The following is a 13,758-nucleotide window of genomic DNA, read 5'->3' as shown; positions in this document are numbered from 1 at the left end:
GAGAGACTGGCAGTGTCTTACAACATGGGGAGGTATGGGCCAAATTGACTTAGGTGGGCCCAACTCCATTTATGTTAGTTATGAACTTCACGCACTGTGCATGTAATATCACAGATTTGTAGTCTTCAGATTCTAAAATCTGCTTCTTCACTGATCTAGAGTTCAAATAAGACAACTTCCAAAATGAGAATTTGAGACTGGCTGTGTTGATTGTTTTGTGACTTCTGTTTACAGGAATAAATGTCATTACACATACAGAACATCTATTTACAGTAACTCCCCACTTAACCTCCTCTCGCTTAACATTGTTTCGATCTTACGTCCCTGCTCAATTACAGAACATGCTCCATTTAAAGTTGTGCAATGCTTCGCTATAATGTCGTTTGGCTGCCTGCTTTGTCCACAGCTGGCAGCCCCCCATCAGCTCCCCTATATCCCCACCTCCCGCCCGCCGGCAAACCCCGCGGATCAATGCCTTCCCCCTTCTCCCCCTGCCCCCTGAACTGTCCCCATTGCAAGCCAGCTGATTGCCACGGGCAGGACGGAGGGGGGAGGAGTGAGGACTCGGCATGCAGGCTCCCCCTCCCTCCCCTGCCTCCTGCCCACGGCAATCAGCTGGTTTGTGGTGTTTGGGAGGCAGGAGAGGGAGGGGGAGCCTGCGCACCAAGTCCTCGCTCCTCCTCCCTCCCTCTTGAATGTCGCAAGCCAGCTGATTGCCGCGGGCAGGAGGCAGGGGAGGGAGGGGGAAGGAGCGAGGACACAGCGTGAGGAGTAAAGGGGGAGGGCGATTAAGGGGGGGACTTGGGGGAAGGGAGGGCGTGGGCGGGCCAAGGGTTGAGCCCCCCCACCCCTGGTTCTTGCAGAGTAGGGGAAGCTGCCGCTGCTGCTGCACAACGTGCTTCTCCTAGCCTACAGCACCTTCAGCCTCCTTGCCTGCCTCGTTGTCTCCAGTGCCAGTCGGCTGTGCCTGTGTGGGGTAAGGCGGGGGCACCTCCCAACTATAGTACTGTTCTGTATGGCAAAAAAAAAAAAAAATTCCTGGATCCTAACCCCCCCCCGTTTACATTCATTCTTATGGGGAAATTGGATTCACTTAACATGATTTCACTGAAAGTCGCATTTTTCAGGAACATAACTACAACGTTAAGCGAGGAGTTACTATACTATGAACCTTGATAAAATAATTATTTTTCCTATAGATGCCTGCTATGCATTTTTCTCTCACTCAGCTAAGCATAGAGATTTTCTGTTAGGTATTTTTACCTCATCTCTCTCAGCATGTTTGTAGTATACCATGCCACTCCATCCTGTCAGCGTGAGGGATGCCGTTGTTTCAAACATGCAGGCAACAGCTCAATTTCCACAGTACTAAAAGGAATATAACCTGTTACACAATTGTAAGAGGTTGCAGCAATTACATCAGCAGGGCAGACATGCTGACACAGCAAGACTACCCCAAACCATTAAGAAACCATTTCTTTGGCAGAACAATCGAAATCTAATACAGTAAAATATCTTCTATTGAATTAAACATTAAGGCTAATGAACTTCTGTTTTATGCTCAAAAAATGTCAAATTTTTAGGAACTGACCTAGAGACATTTCTATCTGACTCAGCATATTTCACCTGTAAATCTTCTCATTATAAAAAATGTGTGGCCTCAATTCTTTTCTTTATTGGGATACAGCAAAAGAGGCTGAAGGCTTCTGAAGCTTCAAACTTTGCATGTAAGTTGATCTCAATTAGGAGCATGTGCTCTCTTAAGTATGACATTTCTTTGATTTGGATTTTAACTATGAAGCATGCTCAGTAGAAAATCTGGCTAACTCTACAGATGTGCACTTCAACAGAAACTCACTGCTGATACACGGGCAGTTCAAGGAATAAACACTTTTTTATAAATATGTCAAGGCAGAATTAAGGCTCCCCAATTCTCAGGGCTAGGTCAGCCCCACAATGGTTGCAACTAAACAGATCTGAATTCTGCCACTGGATTTTTAATGGGCCCTACAAAGCCCTAAAACTCTTTCCCCACCCCAACGTGCTCCCTCTATACCTGTTAAGAGGTATTCTGACTTCCAGGAGGGAGATAAAGCCAGTGATATGTTATGTCTAGCTCTATATTTTATTGTTACATATTAATTCTTGTAAAAAGACACTTTATAAAGAAAAAGAGGGAAACTGCAAGGGTGTGTTTGCTGGAGTTTTTTAACCTTGTGGCAGGAAGCCAGGTTGGAGCCATTTCTAAGCAAAAGATCTACAGTGAAACACAGTGAGACTGAGTAGCTTTAGGGGATAATACTGTTATCCTCATTCTAATGAAACTCCCTCCTCAGTGTTAGAAGAAAGTGACTTTCTCTGAATCTTTACCATAGTCACATGACAGCTCTCTCTTCCCCCCAGTTCTTCCCATGGATGTTCCCAGGGAAGGGAATGACACCTGAACTGCAAGTCTGGAATAGCTTGGCTTTTCCTGGAATTAGTGGTTCAAAGCTCACCCTTTTGTTCCAACCCAGACTTAGTGTAGGTTGGTGGATGTGAGAAGATGAATTTGTGATGAGATCTTACAAGCCAAGCTCCTCTCTGTTTTGGATTTAAGTATTCCATGTGTATTAGCAGAGTTTTGCCTGAAGTCTTTGGCCAGAATTTCCCCGCCTTTATGTTTGTGCAGTATGCTTTGATCCAATTGGCTGCACTTCATTAGTGCTATATGTGATGATGTTCATCCATCGTTATCGATGAAGACCTCGACAACTCATTCTTTCGATGACCGGGCTTTGTGCGTCTGAAGATGACTGATCAGTCCGATTCGGGCGTGGAACGTCCTGTCACACGTCGGGCAAACATGTAATGGCACTTCGATGATGTACGAGCAGCTCTGGACTTGCGCAGCTCACACTTTTTTTCAGCCTTAGCAATACGCCTTGCCTCAGAGGTGTTACTGCCTGTGTGAATGAGGCTGTGCCATGCTGAACGGTTCAGTGCGAAGGTTTCCCATGTGGCGGTGTTGATCTCGAAGGACTTCAAAGAGGTCTTCAGCATGTCCTTGAATCGCTTCTTTTGTCCTCCATGGGAGCGCTGTCCCTGAGTGAGTTCTCCATAGAAGAGCTGTTTAGGAATGCGTTCATCTGACATTCTCACAACATGTCTGGCCCACCTGGTCTGGGCTCTCATCAGCAATGTGTGAGCTGACGGCAGACTGGCTCTAGTAAGGACATCAGTATCGGGCACTCTGTCCTGCCATCTGATTTTTAGAAGCTTTCGCAGACAGGAAATGTGGAAGTGATTGAGACTTCTTGCATGACTCCGATAGACAGCCCGCGTCTCGCAGGCGTACAGCAGAGTTGGAAGCACCACTGCTCGGTAGACCTTCAGCTTCGTTGATAAGCTGATCCCTCGACGTTCCCAAACATTGAAGCGCAATCGGCCAAATGCAGAACTGGCTTTAGCAGTTCAAATACAAAGTGCCATATGTACATAGTTAGGAAAGCACGGTGGGATCCTTTGGAATAAGAGACAATTCTTACAGATTCCAGTATGGTCCCATCTTCAACTAGACCTGCAGACACAAAGCTATGTCTTTGTTTTGTTTCTGTTTTTAAAGAACAGCCATAGTGCTATGTTTGTGCTGCCTGATAGGCGCAACTGTTTGACTTATGGGCTGATGTTTTCTGTTCTGAGATGTGCATGTTGTTCAGAGCCAGAAAATGGGCTTTGTCTCTAGATCTGTGAGCAGAAAATATGTCAAATATTCCAGGTAGAACAACACACAGTACTGATGCTGCAGCAAGCTAAACAAGAAAATTGGATATTTTGGGATAGTTCTAAAGAGCTGAAATAAGACCACATTCTCTGCTCAGCACTTCAGTGGCAATATTTTAGTATATGTAGTAGTGTTTGGCAGATGCTTTCATCGCTATGTAGCACGGACACCGAGAGTTCATTCAGCCCCGCAGAAGCAGGTTCAATTCCCATTATTACTGTGGTGTGGAAAGAGTGTTGTCTAGTGGTTAAATCAGTGACCTAAGAGTCAGGGTTCCTAGAGACCATTCCTATCTCTAACTTGCTTTTTGACCTTAGTCCCATCACTTAACTGCCCTGTGCCTCAATTTCCCCCATCTCCAAAATGGGGTGATGATGATGCCCACTCAAAAGTCTCATGGTCTTAATCCATGTTTTAAAATGTTTTGAGTCTCATGTTAAAAGGATCAAAGGGGTAGCCGTGTTAGTCTGAATCTGTAAAAAGCAACAGAGGGTCCTGTGGCACCTTTAAGACTAACAGAAGTATTGGGAGCATAAGCTTTCGTGGGTAAGAACCTCACTTCTTCAGATGCCGGCATCTGAAGAAGTGAGGTTCTTACTCACGAAAGCTTATGCTCCCAATACTTCTGTTAGTCTTAAAGGTGCCACAGGACCCTCTGTTGCTTTTTACATGTTAAAAGGAGAAAGTAAGTGAAGAGTATTATTTTTATATTTGCAGATATTTATCTGTCCATAACATGATCAAAACATATCATTTGGATGCTTGTTAGTCTATTCGAGAAGGCACAGCCTGAAGGGAAAGAAATGCAGGCCATTTTTTATTTGAATAGATGAAAAAGCAGTATTTACCAGTGCAGTATGTCTTTGATAAATCTCTTCATTTGGAATGGCTGTAACTTTTCAGTCGTTACCTTAATTCTAGAATCCCAGTTGCTTCCCACTCGCCAGACTGCTTTGGTAGGCAGTTCATTTTAATGCCTCACAATAGTGACAGTACTGACCAGGGCCTGGGCAAAATGAAGTAGAAGTGATTTACTGAGCAAGCAATCCCATCACCCTCCTGCACATCATTTCTATGTGAGTCATAAATCCGTTGGTTGATCTCACCTCACAGAAGGAACGACATGATTAAATGGTGGGGGCACAAAAAAGCAGCTCCGTTTCTCTGAGTTCACATGCACTTTGGGGCATTCACTAAACATTACTCTGTCTGGTAACTCCAGCTTGTCAGTTGGCTAGAGTTTAGGCACATAACACACCCCAATATATCAGTTAAATGTATGTATTATGCTGAAGGTAATGTTGCTTTCATCTGCCTAATATAAAAGATCACTATGGTTGAGTAAGGCAAACTCTGGGTAGAATACTAATCACAAGTCACTCCCAGTTAGAAACATGGAGGTAGAACAAAGTGTCCTGCCATGGGATTGCTATTACCCATCTAGGCTTCCAGTGTAATTGGTAATACACGAACACACACACATAGATAGTACCAAAGGAAAACCACAGAACAATACTAACAAAAAAGAAATATATAAAGACGTATGTGATCTCATCCGTGCCAAATTAAGAATTGATCAGTGTGCCCTAGGGGCCAGATTTTGCTCTGTTACTTGGATATATATCTAAAGTAATTCTTTGGGTTTCCAGATTTACACCAGTTTTAGCTCAATCAGAATTTTGTCATTTTAAACAGACACTATTCTGATCTGAGCTTAAATTCATGATTCAGAAACCTGTTTGATTTGCAAATGTTATTAAAACATGATTCTTTTAAAAGAGCAATGGACATAATGTTGCTTGCAATTATTTTACTTTGGAGGATATTTCTTTCAGATTTTTTTCTTCCACATTTTATTTTCATGTCAGCAAATGCCTCAGTGCTGACATTAGATTACTTGATACTGCATATCCAGGACATATTCCATCTGATCCCACTAATCCCTGCTGTCCCACCCAACTCCTAAATGAAACAACAGCAACATGGCTATCCCAGTCAGCCTGTGGAATTCACTGTGCTGTCTCCTCAGGACTGAGAAAAGGAAAGCATAACAGGAGTTAGAATACTTACTAGCTGGAAGACGAGGAGATACAGCAAGGAGCACCCAATTTAAATATAGCTGCTTTAAGGTTGCAGTTGTCCGTCTCTGCCAAAGTTAAAGGGCCAGCCCCAGAAAGATATGAGAAAAGCATGCTGGGAAAAAGGTTCTACAAGAAAGCAACCCTACAGAGAAGAGAGACCGTAGGGTCCAGGTAGATGCTAAGGATGGAGATGTTTTATACAGCACCTAGCACAATGGGGTCCTGGTCCATGAGTGGGGGTCCTAATAGCTATTGCAATACAAATGATGATATCACCATCGTATCATACAATGAAGCTTGACCTTTAGAAGAACAGGATAACTTGTACATTAATAACACCTGTAGTTATATATACTAATAGAATACCCAAACCTCATGCTTCAAGATATAAGGTGATCAGTGCAGGAGTCAGCAAGCAACATTTCCCTCCATGTGCAGCACAGGTGAAGAACCCAATACTTGATGCTCCACAGGAAGTTAAAAACCACTGTAATGTCTGGTACAATGTTCTTGTGCAATATTGTATATGGCGGTGAGGGTGGGGATGGTGTTTTGCTGGCCTGCAATGATCAGTTTACACATACCTGTTTATGCTGTAGGTCTAGAAGTCAAGAGACTTTATACAACTGATATAAAGACCTAGATTAATAGATTCACAGATTTTAAGGCCAGAAGGGGCCATTATGATCATGTAGCCTGACCTTCTGTGTAACACAGGTCATAGAAACTCAACTAGTAATTTCTGCCTCAAGCCCATAACTTCTGTTTGAGCTCAAGCATATCTCTGGCAAGATACAGTCTTGATTTAAAGCCTGCAAGTGATGGAGAATCAACCATAACTCTAGGTGAGCTGTCCCAATGGCTGTTAAAAATGTACACCATATTTCCTCTTTTTTTGCATGGGTGATTAATATGTATTGCCTATATGCATACATTTCCACAGTCAAATCCATCACATCAACCCTGTTACTCTCACGTGGCTGTCCATGACAGGGGACCATGAGCTGAGTGGGAGACATGGGCCAGGTGGTGAATGCAGGGCAGTGATGGGTCACACAGATGGGGGCAGTGACACAGCAGTGATGGGGGCACAATGATATGAGACTGTGATGGAGGAGGTGATGGGAGGCTCTGGTGGGTCACAGTAATGGGGGCAGTGAAGGGGCATAGAGATGCCGAGAAGTGATGGAGTTGGTGATGTGGAGCAGTGATGGAGCAGTATCACAAACCAGTGAGTGGGAACAGTGTTGCAGGGCACTGGGAATGGGGCACAGGGATGGAGGAGGCGATGCAGGGCAACATGATGTGAGGTAGGCAGCAGGGATGTGATGCTGGGAAGGGATGAGTCACAGTGATGAGGGAGGTGATGCAGGACAGTTAAACTGAACAGCGATGCGGCATGGTGCTGTGGGACAACGATGGACTTCAGGGATGGGGGGAGGTGATGCAAGGCCATGCTGGCGCACAGCAATGTGAGCTGACGTTGGCTGAAGTGATGCAAGGCAGTGTTAGTTGAGGTGATGTGGTGGGGCACAGTGATCCAGTGTGGTGAATTCTGTATGCCTGAGCGTTCAGATTGTGAAAAGCCCTAACTTTTTTCAGGCTGCTTGTGTTACTTAAAGTCCTCAAAGTATGGACTTCAGAAATGCTAGTGAAGCCACTCAGCTAACCAGTATGCATGAGTGCTCTTGTAACTTAGCAAGCAGGGTGAGAAAGAAGCCTTTCAGTTTCTCTCCCCATTCGGTTTTCAAGCTGGAGTGTAATGCATCCAGAATGGCCTTTCATCCTTCTGGTTACTGAGCCAACGGCTAGTGGTTGCAAAGTGGAGACCTGCTCAGCTACTAGATGATGGTACAGCTGGTGTTGCTGAAGCAAAACGGTTTCAATAGTGCCACCTGTATGCCAGTTGTAATCTAAAATGAGCTCCTCCATCAATGACACTAATTAACACCATAATGTACTTCCTAATATACCTCATTTACAGAACACAACATATCTGGCTGTCCAAACAAGTTTAAGGAAATGAGGGTGATTTGTGCATCTCATGAAATGAATTTGTCTAGTGCTAGTTTGTCAGTTCCTCTATTAGTAATGAGTTAAGAGCAAATAATGTGCCAGGTGGTGTCTGAGACACAAAATGAAGCCAGCCAGAGCTTCTACCAAAAGCATTTACAAGCTTATGCTCCTTTCTTGAAGCAGGTTCCCCACTGAAGTCAGTGGAGTTCTGGCTGGGTACAGGATTCCGCCTGCATGAAATTCATTGCAGGACTGGGGCACAGAAAACAGATGAAAGAACACACTGAGAAACCCAGGGTAGGGAGTTAATAACAATAAAAAATGCAAGCTGCTATTAAACTCACTGCTTGTGCACAGTGCAGTTTCCCAGCCAGTAAGATCAAAATTCTGCAGGTTGCACACTCAGAGTTAAAGGAGACATTCCCATCTACTCTTGACACCTGAAGTAGCATTTCCCTAGGACTGAAAGAAGGGAGCTGATGTGACTGTACCAGACTGTCACCTGTAGTATTATTTCAGTCCAATAAAACACCCATATTCTCCACTCACTCTGGAAGTTCAGATTCACTTCTTGAAGACAGTGAAGTTACTCTAGCTATACACCTGAATCAATATTTGGCCCCAAACTGCTAATAAGACCATCACTAGCTTTTTACTATAATGATTTGAAGTGATTAAGTCTAGCTATTAAGTAACTAGTGAATGTTCTTTATTTTCTCTTTCTATTCTGAAGTATATTTGGTGCTGTTCGAACTGGTGCTTATATGCTGTACATTCTGATGACCAAAGGCCTGAAGCAGTCAGTGTGTGACCAGAGTTTTTACAATGGACCTGTCAGCAAATTCTGGGCTTACGCGTTTGTGCTAAGCAAAGCACCCGAACTAGGTGAGTACCCCTGCTCTCGTTTTTGTTTAATGTGCACATTTTGGGCAAAAGAGTTTATACAGAAAACATGCAGACCATTCAGTGCTGCTGAAAACCGCTTTTCAGGCTTGTAAATTAAAAAGCCAAACCAAACCCCACCCGTATTCCTCAGTCGCTGAGCTTTACGCTCAATTGAGCTAAGATTAGAGCAATGAAAAGTTGAACAAGATGATTCTCAAACCCCTCAGGTCAATTCACGTTAATTGTTAGCAGTTTTGATTCAGTTTAGACAAGCTTGGGACTTTGCATAGTTAACTCATGCCCCTGGGCTAACCCGTGGCATTTAGCACAGCTCTGAGTCGGGGACATTAAAGAACCACATGAAGCCCACACATTGTGCCCCTTCTGTAGCTCCCCAGTACTCCTGGGATGGTACAGCCTGCTCGTTCCCAGTGCCCCCAGCAAACTCCACGGGCCAATTTAGAGGGCAAGTAGGCTCTTGGCCCTGTACCTCCCAGCCCCCTCTCTGGGGCACAGTGTACTACTAGGGGCAATGGATGGAGCAGTCTCTGTGCTCCCCCAAGCACAGGGGACCTTATTTCTCCTTGACTTTTTTGGAGGGTATGGAAGGAGGCAGCGAGACCTTTTGTGCCTTTGTTTTCCCCACTATTTCTAAACACCTATGCTATGGTTAGGGACAACCTAACCCCTATTAGCAGTTCATAGTGGAAGTGAGAGTTACCTAGTGTTATCTGCTAGATTGGGGGCAGTCTGTCACCTGTTGATTAAGGAAAATATTCATGCTGGGGCAATCTCTTCTCCCATAGAAGATAACTGACAGTGTCAAATAAGCCCACCTTGCATTGTTTTTCATTTATCTCTTCATAGGGTTCCTTGTTTCTCCTCTCACCTTATCTAGAGATAAATAAGCCTTTATCTAATGGTTGTACCAGCCAGGGCATTGGAAACTTCATTCCTTTACTTTAAGGATCATATACACAGGCCTTCTGCAAAATAGTTGGGCCTTGACCCCTATTTCTAAATTTAGTATTTGTTAAATTTGTTAGCTCAGCAGTGCTGGACCATGAAGTGCTCTCTCAGATATAGTACAGGCATTGCCAATGCAAGTTTCCCCATACTACCCTGCTAATATACCCCAAGCCTGATCTGGACAGGTGACATATAGGAATGAAATTGTAGATCTGTCTTCAGTCCTTGGTCTCTTCTGAGATGGCTGATAGGTGCTAGTTAGTGTTTGTGGTTTTGGTTATGTGGGCACCTAGTGACCATCAACTCATTGAACATAACTAAAAATCAATTGCTTTTGGGTAGTCTGCTACCAACCAGGGCTGGGTATCGGCCACTGAGCTAGTGACCATGACTTCTTGACTGAAATTGAACAACAACCAACATACAGATATACTTAAGGTCTGATACATCCTCTGCTATGAGCTTTTCACCAGTAAAATGGCATTAACCTCAGTGGAGTTACTCTTCGCTTATATCAGCGTAAGTGAAGGCAGAATCCAGCCCATACTCCTGATGCAATTTGTTCAGAATAAAAATAAAGTTCAATAGAAATTCCCAGAATGTGCAACCAGAACAAGTTATCCAGGCTGGAGTATAAGGAGAGGAAGCGGTTGACTACTCCATATGGCCATGGGACATCACCCTAAAAGCCACCTAGGATCAGTAGAAATTGGGGGGTGGAGAAGGAATCAGAGGTTCAGTCTAAAAATAGAAGTGCTTTTAGGTCCAGGTTCCTGGGGCTATTCAACTTTGTGCAGCTGGTAGCTCAGGAACATACATATTAGTCAGCAGGTGAAGAAAACCTGATGTAACTCATTGTTCAGTGCCGTGTCTCCCTCCCTCCCCCCCCCCGTGTTGTCTGCAGCAGAGATTAATCTGTTACAGCTTTCAGCCAGGGTCCTTAAACTCAAGCTGTTGAGGTTCACGGTTAAGCTCTGTAGGTCACAGGTTCAATGGCCAAGAATAGACATCATACTGACTGTATCCAGTGTCAAGGGAAAGTTGCATAGCCTTGGGCTTATCACTGTACTTTGACTGATTGCATGGGGACAGGTCCTGAACCCAGTATAGAGCAATACACTAGGTTCCTCCATAACCTTATCTAAGCCTGTCCCATAAATAACCACAAAAAACTCCCTGTCAGACTGTACAGGGTGCCCCATGTCTGAAGCAGTCAATCATTACAGATAAACATTAATAGAGTGATTTGCAGGGTGACTCAGCGTCTGTCTTACTGTATATAAATCTGAAAACCATACACAATAACGTCAAGCTATGGAAGCAAGAGGCTTCAGGTCCTATTCTACCTCAGTTCTGTTTTATTTGTCCGTATTTTGTGTGTGTACACACAGGAACATTGTAGTTTCTCCCCCTAAACACACCAGAAACCTAGGTTGACAGTTTGCTTCTTGCAGACAGAAAATAAACACCTTTATGATAGTATTGTAGTTCTTCCACCCACCCTCCTATTGGAGGCAGATTTTGTAAATGGTTTTCTCTCCAGCAGTTTTTGTAAGGCTGTAAAGAATATACTTGCTATGTTTAGTACCAAGCCTGTACTTTTGCTGCTCATAGGACTTCTTAGTATGAGAGAGAATGGTCTTAATACAAAGTAGGAGACAACAATTCAGTAGTCCTCCAGTTCACTACTGAGGCTGCAGCTTACTGAAACCTCACAGAGCAGCAGAATTCACTAAATACAGATAAACAGCAGGAATAGGTTTGTATTTCAGCAGCAAACTCAGTTCAGTGGATTTCCGATTAGCAATTTATCAGCACATGAGACAAGAAGACACACAGCCCCCTTCATGCTGTTTCAGACTCTTTGGTTTCTTATTGTTTGAATTACGCGAAAACCCACTTAGATTTGGTTTTGTTAAAATTAGGAACTATCTGCTAGAAATATAGGTTCTAACCAATGTGACTCGGCATTCTTGCAGCAAATGTAGCAAACAGAAGTGTGTGTAACTGTAGCATTAGTACACCTCTACCCCGATATAACGCGACCCGATATAACAGGAATTCGGATATAAAGTGGTAAAGCAGTGCTCCAGGGGGGCGGGGCTGCGCACTCTGGCGGATCAAAGCAAGTTCGATATAAAGCGGTTTCACCTATAACGTGGTAAGATTTTTTGGCTCCCAAGGACAGCGTTATATCGAGGTAGAGGTATATGTACAGGGCCGCCCAGAGGATTCAGGGCGCCTGGGGCAAAGCGGGGGAGCTGCGGCGCTTGTACTCACCTGGCGGCAGTCTGGGTCTTCAGCGGTGGGGGGCCATTCAGTCACTCCGCGTCTTCAGCAGCACTGAAGGACCCGCCAGCGAAATGCTGCCGAAGACCCGGAGCAACTGAAGAGCCCCCCGCCGCCGAAATGCCTCTGAAGACCCGGACCGCCTCCGGGCCAGGGCTTGCAGGGCAAATTGCCTCCCCCCCCCCCCCCCCCCCCCGGGTGGCCCTGTGTATTTAAGGCATAGGTTTAGTTCCACCCCCTCACTAAGGTTCATCTTTTGGATTTTCCAAGGATATATGCACATATAAACACACTTTGTGGTTCATGCTTTACACTTTTGCCCCCCTATAAATCACTGTCTGTAAGAAGAGCATATGCATATAAATAAAATAATTAAGATCAATGCAGTAGTGGCAAACAGCAGGAAGAGAGGAAAGAAACAGTAAGTGGAAAGAAGACTAAAACATATTTCTGCAGCAATCGCATGAGAATTTGGAAGAAAGGGATATGAGGTATTTCAGAATTACCCCGTTTTCTCTATAAAACCAGGAAGTGTTTAGACATGCACTCCCTCTCCAGTGGTACAGGTTATATATACAGTAGCATTTTGCATAGCAATAAGTGAATGCAGCTGTTTCAGGTTGATTTGCATAAGTATCAAGCATTCAGATACTTATTCATACTGTTTGATGCTGTCACACTAGTCAGTCAATCCAGAATGACTCCATTGCCATTAATGGAGCTACTGAGTACAAAATGTATTGACCTGAGTCTTAAAAAATGAGTTCAAACTCTCATGAGAGCAGGTTCTCCCTTGAGATGTCTGGTACTTCCTGCTTCAGTTTGGCTAGAAACAGCAGAGGTCTTTTCTTTTTATGATTTCCATTATTTAGTACTTTTAGTCAAGCTACAATGACAACCAATGGCAGAAAAAAAGTCCCAGAAACTTTTCAAAACCTCAGACATGGTTGGGTGCGAGCTCTGAGTGAAGTGTCAGTGGAAGGTGCAACCGAGATTCTCAAATATAATTAGTGATTTGGCTCAGGTTTTTGCGGCATCTTAAATGGACCTTATTAACAGAAATTGCTGAGCACATGCCCCTGAAAATCAGCCCCGTTGCAGGTGTCCCAAGTTGGGCAGCCAAAAAACTGAGGACCCAAAGTCACTAATCATTTTGAAAAATTTGACTGTATTCATTGTTTTATGTTATATTCCCTCCCCCTCCCCCTTCCCCATCCCCCCAACCACTACAGTCCCTTTAACAATACTGGCAGTTAGGTTCAAAAAATCCTGCTTGCATGGAGGGAAAAACCTAAAGCCTTTTGCAGAGAGACTCACTTTCTTTGTTTGTTAATGACTTTTGTGTAGATCAACAGTGAACGATTTGACAATAGTTTGCTCAAGTTATAATATTCTTTATACAAACTCCAAAGACATGTATATTAAACAGATTTCTTAATAGTTATACAGACACAGAACTTTGCTACAAAAACATTTTGTATAGTCCCTCCTGTTCCTATTTATATTAACACTTAGTACCACAGATGTCTAGATATTTATTGGTGAGAACACAATGGCACAAACTTTTCCCTGAGTTACCCATGACTGTCACTGCATTGTGTAACTCCGCAGAGCCTGATTCTGCTCTCACCCCACTGTAATTCCACTGGCAAACAGACCCAGGAAAGGATGGGTCCATAAGGAGTTTTCTTCACTTTGTCCTATATGCCAGGATCCAGTGATACAAAATCTTTGTGCTCTGTGATTGAAATTTTC

The 13,758-nt window shown here is 43.9% G+C and overlaps 1 protein-coding gene across 2 annotated transcripts in view; it reads left to right on the top strand.

The window, feature by feature from the left end:
- Positions 1 to 13,758, top strand: part of ELOVL6 (ELOVL fatty acid elongase 6) — a 140,022-nt gene that overhangs the window by 119,112 nt on the left and 7,152 nt on the right. For both annotated transcript variants that reach the window (XM_054030394.1, XM_054030393.1), the window contains exon 3: positions 8,594 to 8,745. In XM_054030394.1, the coding sequence (XP_053886369.1) occupies positions 8,594 to 8,745 (152 nt within the window). The remainder of the gene's footprint in view (positions 1 to 8,593; positions 8,746 to 13,758) is intronic.

Source organism: Malaclemys terrapin, chromosome 5, assembly GCF_027887155.1.
Source record: "Malaclemys terrapin pileata isolate rMalTer1 chromosome 5, rMalTer1.hap1, whole genome shotgun sequence".
NCBI classification, from domain to species: Eukaryota; Metazoa; Chordata; order Testudines; family Emydidae; genus Malaclemys; species Malaclemys terrapin.
The sequence above is the reverse complement of the archived record's forward strand: the minus strand, read 5'-3'. Positions and strand labels throughout refer to the sequence as shown.